General features: G+C 37.1%; 1 protein-coding gene across 2 annotated transcripts in view; it reads left to right on the top strand.

The window, feature by feature from the left end:
- The first annotated feature begins 3,429 nt into the window (after positions 1-3,429).
- LOC150079806 (sushi, von Willebrand factor type A, EGF and pentraxin domain-containing protein 1-like) overlaps positions 3,430-9,733 on the top strand; it is a 216,402-nt gene continuing 210,098 nt past the window's right edge. For both annotated transcript variants that reach the window (XM_090383990.1, XM_090383991.1), the window contains exon 1: positions 3,430-4,045. In XM_090383990.1, coding sequence (XP_090240116.1) covers positions 3,597-4,045 — 449 coding nt within the window. In that variant the 5' untranslated portion in view covers positions 3,430-3,596. The remainder of the gene's footprint in view (positions 4,046-9,733) is intronic.

Below are 9,733 nucleotides of genomic sequence, written 5' to 3'. Positions count from 1 at the left end.
GAACAAAATGTATCTAAAACGCATCCTGAATCACGTTTTCCTCGAACCGAACCCTTCTTAATAGCTTTTTGCCACCAGTTCTGCCCATGTCATCTGTCATATATTTTTCCCTGCTTGCACAATGTTATCATTTGCTGACCTTCATGAAGAACATCTCTAACCGACTGGATTCAAGTAATTCTGACTGCATTTCAGATTAAATAAATAAATTTTCTCTTTATACTCCGGCACGACAACCAAGTCAGTCGAGTTTACAATAAATCGACAATACAAATATTTATCGTATTCAATAGTCACGGGCTTGAACCCCGGTCCACTCAAGGAACGCGTGCTATACACTCTCGCTCCTGACCACTCGGCTACGTCAGGCCTACTGTTCCGTCAACTTAGTTTGCTCTTGTTAGATTATGCTGCGTAAATATTTTTTTATATTTTTAATTTATTTCTATGGATACTTTACATATATTCTTTTATATTTAATTTTTCTCTCTTTTTATTCGCGACGTGGACTCCTTTACCTTGATCTTGGGCGCTATCCTACTAATTTATCTGTCATTTCTTGTAAAACTCCTGGTCTTTTGGCCGCGAAGGGGCAAATTACTAAATATTGTACCCTATTATACGTACATTTTGTACAAGTATGGATAAATGCAACTGGGCATAATATTTTTAAGATTGATAATTATCTATAAAATATAGGTGTAAAACACCATAAACAACTCTTAAAGGAAAAACTACGATAGTAGTGTAAAAGGCATAATTTCAACTATATCTCATATGGTTTTTTTTGTTTTGTTTTTTTGTAGTTATTGGCGCATCGGCTTCTGTGGCCATAATGCACCTCCCACGGTTTTTTTGCAGTACTTTAATCCAAGCCCGAGGCGGGATTTATTTGTTTTTATTATTTTTTTATTTTATTTATTTTATTTTATTTTATTATTATTTTTTTTATATATATATTTTTTTTATTTTATTTATTTTATTTTTTTTATTATTTTTTTATTTTTTTTATTATTATATATATATATATATATATATATTTATTTATTTATTTTTTTTTTTTAAGGTCCTAGCCGCCGAAATCCCAGGAAATTAAGCGGCAGGACCTGCCAGAGTGAATCTACAGCTACTAGGTTCCTGGTCTGCCTCCACGGGGCGTAAGTGGGACAACGTTGGGCCTCAATAGGGGTCCAACGGCTAAATGACTAGATGAACAATGGTACAGAACACACACAACACATGAACAATTCCCACACACTTTTAAATCTCTGGCATTTCCCAGTGAACTGGTTCACCACAATGAAAGCAACGCGGAGATGGGGGAAACCCCTGGTGCCGTAAGACAACAACACACACTTACCTTTGGTTTGCCAGGCAGGCACTTTACCAACCAGGCTAGCCTGGTCGGCATCTCATATGGTGCAATACTTCACAACGAGTCACCATATATTGCACTACCTTGAATAAGTAACGCTTCACTAATAGAGAAGACTATTGTTACTTATTCTCATTGGGCACCACCGCCCAGACGGCACCGTTTCAAGGCTACTTTGTATGTGTGTGTGTGGTTTAATAACTCTGCTATCCACTTATCCCTATTAGACTTAGAAAAGCAAAAATTAGAGAAAAACTTATAGTAGGAGAGGAAGAAGAAAAGAAACGATGTGTAGAAGAATGAAAGTGACAGTAACTCCTTCAACTCACACCACTCAAAAACTCAAACAGGCAACGCTTCCCCAGTAGGGAAGACTGTTGTTACCAATTCTCGGAAACTCCGTGAATATCAGGATCCCCAGATGGCACAGTTTCAAGGCTTGTTTGTATATGTGTGTGGGATAATAACTCTGCTATCCACTTGTCCCTATTAGACTTAGAAAAGCAAAAAGTACAGGGAAAGTTACAGTAGGAGTGGAAGAAGAAAAGAAACAGTGTAGAAGAATGAAAGGGACAGTAACTCCTTCAATCACACCACTCAAAAACTCTTTTTAATTCCTCGAATAGGCAACGCTTCCCCAGTAGAGAAGAATGTTCTTACCTATTCTCGCAAACTCCGTGAATATCAGGATCCCCATCCCCTCCGTGACCGTTTCAAGGCTAGTTTGTATATGTGTTGGATAATGACTCTACTATCTACTTGGCCCTACTGGACTTAGAAAAGCAAATGTTTTTCCTTTAAGAGTTGTCTATGGTGTTTTTACACCTATATTATATGTGCATTTTGTACATACTTCTAGCAATAAATTATTCTAATAATAAATATTACAAGTGCGTGTTCACGGGCATTTTCATGTTGTGCGGGGTAAAAAAAACTCCGAATTACTCACCGGAAATTCTACTTGCCCGCTCGTTCTCCCGAAATCGATTAATAACAGTCCCGGTCCGAGAGGTCTTTGAGAATTACACCAGCCTCTGATGGAATTCGAACGTAAACCTCTCCAAACGACTGACAATTGGCAAACCTACTATACTGCTACGGAGGACCTTATTGCATATCATATGTAGGATAAGTCGCTATGAAATGTCAAAATCACAATAAAAATATATTTATAGTTAAATTAATAATGGCATTATTAAAGACAATGCCATACTAATACTGTATGTGAAGTTCGTCTTTAATAATGGGTACTTCCAGTTTCATTACGTAAAGAGTGCCATAAAAAGTTAGATTCTTTAGTTAATTGTATATAAATGAAATATAGGTTTCCTTAATTCTAACATATTTATTCAGAGGTTTTTTTTCTTTTTAGAACTAAGATGGTACTCCTAAGGTGTGCTGTAAACAGAATTCTAAGTTGGGTTCGATAGTATGTAGTCTTCACTGAATTTGATCTTTCGGAGCAAATTCAGTGAAGGCTACATACGTTTCGGAGCATATGGCAACTTCATTGTTTCGGTAGCCAGACGTCGGACTGTGCAATTTTTGTGGTGTCGTACGGATTCGAACACGCGTTTTGGTTCGAATCCGCACGCAAAGATAAGTTACCAGACGGTGTCACGTGCAGCTTATTCACACTGTAAATAGGCTATACTCCTTTCTTGCCGGACAGGTTTTCATACCTGTTCACCATCATCTCCACGATATTATAACGCAGAATAGCGTATAAGTTAGAGACCTCATTACTCTAATTTTTTTAACCCCAGTGTAAAAGTGGAACAGTTTTTCCTTTTTTATTACATTTCCTCGAGACAGTTCAAGCAGATAAACGATAAGTGCGCAAGGAGTTAGCAGTAGCAGATCTAGAGAAGTTTATCTCCTGCTACTTCATTTCGCCAAAAGTTCCTGCATCCGAAACCAAGGTCAGAATATTCATTGGCTGATGGATGTTATGGCGGCAGACCATGTCGCAATGAGATGTAATGCGGCGTTGTTTCGAGGAAGTGCACAGGGAAGTTACGTCTGATAACAAACGTATAAGGTTACAAATTTCTAAGAATTGTTTCGGGTTTCTGATCTGATAGATGGGGATATCCAGCAAGCACGTGGTTTCTACAGAAGAGTCTACTTCAAGCTCAGTTCGAAGTTGATTAATCTGTTTCAGTATTTCTGATCGAGACGGTTAAGGTACAGGGAAACATTCTATCAGAACAGCATCGCTATGGTAGCGGGCATTCATTCCCGTGTTTTTAATTTCTTATATCTGTACCTCCTTATATCTTTAACATCTTCTGATTTAGTGCTGGATGAAGATTTAAAAAAGTTTTTGGGAACACTGGAATCCTATGAGCAAACAGCGAACGAAGTTGTTTTTGTGATGGATGAATCTGGAAGTATCGGCGCTCCGAACTTTCCAAACGAAGTGTTATTCACCGAGCTGACGGCGCGACTTTTAACTGTCTCTCCAGATTCCACGCGTGTGGCTGTCATGACATTTTCAACAAACAATGTGCTGCATTTTAATTACATCAAAAATAGCCAAGGAAACAATATGTGCACGTTCTTGGTTGATCTGTGGAAAATCGGATACCTGGGAGGGTGGACGCACACTGGAGAAGCAATGAAAGAGGCGGGAGATATTCTAAAGCATTCAAGACCTAATGCTAACAGGTAAGTTATAGCTACGGTTCTCGAATTTTTACATTCATCATAGTCCGTTACTTATTTTTACTTATTATACATATTAACTTATTTTTATTTAATTATTAAATGACTAACTTAATTTAAATTGCGTACCATCTATGGATTGTTAAGGATGTTCATTGCAATATTAGCAATTTTGATACAAATAGGCGGAAGTTTATATATATATATCGAGGTCCTGCATTCGAGCAGAAACTGCCCTCCGCCCAGCTATCGAACCCAATAAAACTTTCCTTGCTAATAAATATTAATGTTACTACAAAAGTCCAAAATCGTTAAATGTTAGATGTTGCGGAATACAGGGTGAAGACATATCTCCTACTCCGTAAGGTTGTCTGCGTAAGATATTCATTATATTCGGAGCGCTTAAAACATACAGTACTTCACTCAGATAAGAACCAAGATATGAACCACATCTTGGTTCTTATCTGAGTGAAGATCTGAATTATCTGAATTAAGTGAATCTGAATTATATGAATGGAAGAGAATTAGCAGTTCTATGCTGCAAAACCTCATCTATACGTGCCAACTAACAAACTGCCTAATATTACGCACGATACATAATTAACAAGAGAAATAATTAAAACAGAAACAAAGATATTTGCAAATAATGAAGGATTTATTGCATTTATAACTGAAAGCACTTCGCTTGCGTGTCAATAACGGAACAAGAGATATAGAACAAAAGACAAACCTAAGTTTTTTAAAGTATTTTTTATGTGAATTTATGGAACCACTGTAATATCGTAAAGAATAATATAGTTTTCATCTGAATATTATTTTTCTTCTTTTCCTGTCGCTATATATTGACAGTCTCCCGGCATATCTTATTTATCAAAAATAATGAAAACGGCCATTGTTAATTTTAATAGACTATTTCGGAACATTCATATCGCCACCAATTATTCTTCATTTTGCTATCGCTGTGGCCTAAGCTGCTAACAATGTTGTTCCAAATGAGATCGTCTTCTTTCCATATAAACTGTTTGCAATATTGCATTTCTTTGGTTACCATATCTTTAGGAATGCGTCCCCATGTGCATGAGGATGGATTCCTACTGACAAAACTATTCAAAATTGAGCCGCTTTATTTTGACCGTTGAAATCAGTTTCTAGTTGGCATAATTCATCCATTGAATTTATTGATACTTTGGCGCAACTTCAAATGGCTTTCTAGGCATTTCTGTATAGCTCAGAACATCATATAAAATAGTGTGTAATTTAATCCTCTTCTCTTATATAGTTGAAGTTTTTTTAAATTCGTCCTTGATACTGAAGTCAATATCATTCAGTATTTTTATATATTTTTGGCAAATATCACTAAGCATTATTAGCAAATTATGTTTGAAATATCAAACATAATTTGATGTGTCGTTTTAAGAGTGTTTATCATCTATTGTCAGGAAGATCCGGGAAAATTTTAAACTATCAATTTTGGTTTTAACTTTTTAAATATTATTTATAAATTATTTTATCAACTCTTCCATTCATTTTCATTAGTGATACTTACTTTAACATTAGATAGACAGAATATTAAAAGAGAATATTTAATTTAGTTCGTGGGTAGCATAGTTGGTATAATTACCGTCCTCCCCACACTGGGTGGAAAAGAGCCAAGTTCGAGTCCTGTCAATGACGCTAGGAAATTTGTTCGGACTTTTTCACAACGTCACCAAGTTTAGTCGGTCTCAAACAAGGGTAATGTGAATTTTCTCCGGGAAATTCGGGTTTTTTGCCCAGCAAAACAAACCACAGAAGACACGCAATTTACAGACATACGAGTACAGTAGACTGTCGAAATAACGGCACCCCAAATAAAGGCACATTCGAAATAACGGCACATCGAGATCGGATTTATACATACAGCGTAGAGGTCTTGCAGTGCCGAAAAAAATAAAACGGCAAGTCACGTGATTACTCTATTCGAATACGCTCCCCATTTTCAAAGTGAATTCTGTACTGATATCACAAATTATACCGCTGTTTTGCACTTACAGTATTTTAAATTAAAAGCCCCTCACTATGTCTTCTAAAGTTAATAAACCTCTTACAGAGGAGAAAAGAAGAACAACGTTAAGGCTTATTGACAAACTTGATATATTCCAAACTATTACATTAGGGTCACCCGGAATGCTAATTCATATATCCATGTGTATTGTGTCTGTAAATTATTATCATTAGCCATATGGTGCAAGGAAGCCCGAGGCTTATGCTGCACCAGCCAAAAAAAAAAAAAATTACGTGTTCTCTGCTCGATTTGCTGGACGAAAACTCCCAGTTTCTGGAGAAAAAACTTTGCTATCTACGCCTGAGACCCACTAACTCAGCCGTGGAGTGAAAAAAGCCTATACAAGTTACTCGCGTCATCGACGGGATTCGAACTCGGGCCTTTTTCCACCTGGTGTGGAGAGGAGGGTGACGATACCACTGTCCTACCGCGCAGACTGAACTTGCTATAATGAAGAAAATAGAACGGGGCGTAAGCAGAAATGTATTAATAGCAGAATATAACATTGGATCGTCAACATGTTTATGTTTTTTAAGTGCAGTTAATAAAATTGCATTCTTAATCTCTCTATTTCTTATTTAACCTCATTATTTCTGCATTAAAGATATTAAAAATATAACGGCACCTTGAATCCCCGAAGGTGCCGTTATTCTGAAAGTCTACTGTATTACGGTATGTATGGCGCAATATGGCCTAGGTTGCTGACGAGCGTAAAACCCCACAACGATATTTAATTGCTCAAATTTAAAATGTCGTGAGAATAAGACAGTACAGTCTGTCCTCGTATAGCACGATAGTTGCGTTCCTAGAAACCCTCGTGCAATGCAAAATCGTGCAATATAAACAACAGGCCCTATGGGAAAAGTAGGGTTAGGTGCCGACCACCCAAGATTGAACACACATTTGGAACCAAAACATTACCAAACACAATAAATAATCGGGTAATTTTAATCGTTATAAAATGCTTACGTGTTTTATAACGATTAAAATACGTAATAAAAATAATATTATATTATAATAAAGTATTTTTAGTATTTTTTAATACTAAAAAAGTATTTTTTACGAATAAAATACGTATTTTATTCGTAAAAAATTTATTATATTAAATAAAATAGTCGTAATAAAATACTTACGTATTTTTAATACGTAAATATAAATTATAATACGTAAGTCGTAATAAAATATTGCTAATGCTTTTGCTTCTACCGTAAGCAAACTTGCTTTTTGTTTGATTTTCTATCCAAAGAGATGACAGCCGTTCCATCTCTTCCAATTCTTTGTGTCTTAATCTAATGGATTTTAATTACACTTTGAGTTGTTCCTGCTATGAAAGTTGTTTTTATTTTCTCCGCATTCTTTGTAATTCTCCGCGTTGCCTCATTTAGGTCTGTAGCACGTGCAATATCACATGGTCTTTAATTTCGCTCAAAGCGTTTCACAATTTCGTATTTTTTCTCTATCGACAGAAGAGGACTGGCCATAAGCCTTACGGGGGAAACCACGGTGGGCCGGAGGCCGGGGTGATTTTGGCCATAAACCGTAGTATGAGGCCACTATAAATTTTCCCGGGTAAGAATTTTTGACCCAGTCCGCCTCTGTTTATGGATATTGCTTTTTTTTTTTCTCTCTGAATCTGCAGTGTCTTAGCCAGGACGCTTCCTTTTCACACCTTTTAAGTATTTTACTAATTTTTAGGGAATAAAGCACAATTACAAACGAGGTGGCACGCTTGATACACATAAACACACACATAAAGATACACATAAACACATACACATAAAGCTGCGCGCGTGTAGCAACTAAATGAATAACACCGTAAAGGCCAAGATACACTATTAATTAACACCTCACATTTTACTAAAGCACATTTCTGGGGGTTACTACCATAAAACAATTTCCAGTTGAGTTTCTGCTAGTGGAATCTGTTATAAACTGGTAGTAAACTCCATCTAATTGCATTTGTGATTATATCGATAGCTGGAATTGTGTTGGTTTTTACGTTATTATGGTGAAATGTGTTTCCCCTTCACTGATATAAAACACATAAATACATTTTCAGAATCTTCTTTCCTATCGTGTTGCGTTCAGTTGGGGTGATTCCGCATTCGACTGCCATTTCTTGTAAACACAAAGGCGAATCGTGTATAAGCGAATTCGGTTCGTGTTATATAAGATAACGTTCCCCTATTTATAAATCGTGTATGATCGAATTCGTGTAATGCAAACACGTGTTATACGAGGACCGACTGTACGCTGTAACATGTCTGCGCGGGTAGCACAGTGGTATCGTCACCGTCCTCCCCACACCGGGTGGAAAAGGCCTGGGTTCGAATCCCGTCGATGACGCGAGGAACTTTAATCGGCTTTTTTCACTCCGTGGCTGAGTTAGTTGGTCTCAGGCGTAGATAGCAAGGTTTTTCTCGCCAGTAACTGGGGTTTTTTCGTCCAGCAAAACAGGCAAATCAACCATAGAACATACGCAATTTACAGACACAAATACGGGTTAATGTATTTAATTACGGGTAACCCTAAAATAATAATAATAATAAGTACGCTGTAACATAAAAAAAAATGTTACATAAGAGAAACATCCATTCCACATGATAAATTATGCTTGGTTTATACCGAAAAAAAGAGGTCAAAATATCTTCCACATTTTTGGATCTACTTTAAATCCTGTCATCAGGCGCCGAGAGAGAGAGATCTGTTATTAATATTTTTCAATTCCAAAGCAAAGCCATCGACTGTTAGTGCTGACCATCGTCATAAATAACACTTAGCAGGGGCGAATTTATGCGATCGGGAGCTCGAAGCGCAAAGCCAACAAATGAGATCTCCTTCCATCCTCCCAAAGGTAAAAGCCATCCCAATCATTTCTTGAGGACCCGCTTTTTTACGCCAGCCGCCTCCCCCCAGCTAATGACTCAAGCGCCGGTGCAAAAATTCGCTCGTGGTAGTGAGGGTTAACCACCGAACGCACTTTCTTTTAAAAACTAAAAATCAAGAATTGAATAGACACGTCTCAAAAAGCAGATTCGAAAATAAATAAAACACGCTAGCGTTCAAAATCTAAGGAACAAATGCAAAATGTAAATACATTTATAAAAACAAAATCAAATATTCGTCATTTAAAAAAAAAAGAAAGAAAAGAAAAGAAAAAAACGTTCTGTCTAATCCCTTGAACAAAATTGCCCACAATTTGTTGCAACGTGCACATCGGGTAATCAGATAAAAACAGCCTATTGCGAATTGTGTGTTCGTCACTTGTATTATTGATATGATAGACATCATTGGGAAAATGTCACAGGTACACCATTTCGATGTTTCTTTGAAGTGGACATCAGTTAGGAGAATGGAGGCAGGACGAGGTCAAGCCAAAGTGGCCAGTGATCGAAGACTTGTCCAAGACCGCTTCCGTTTTCCCTCGACGCAAAAAGGTCATTTTTCCTTAACTGCCAAACATCACAGAGACTTCACAGAATGATAACATGCTTCAGAGAGTGCGTATATTACTCGTATGGAATGGCCATTGATATGCCCAAACCAAAATTCAAAACAGAGGACGCCTGGGATGCTAGTCGCACTTCTCCTCCAAGAACCTAATTGAGCTTGCCTCAACCCTTACGAAAAAATTGATACCTCCAGGA

The sequence above is a fragment of the Mastigoproctus giganteus genome, chromosome 10 (assembly GCF_048544385.1).
Source record: "Mastigoproctus giganteus isolate SK-2022 chromosome 10, ASM4854438v1, whole genome shotgun sequence".
Taxonomy (NCBI): domain Eukaryota; kingdom Metazoa; phylum Arthropoda; class Arachnida; order Uropygi; family Thelyphonidae; genus Mastigoproctus; species Mastigoproctus giganteus.
Note: the sequence above shows the minus strand (reverse complement) of the source record. Positions and strands in the feature narration are given on the sequence as shown.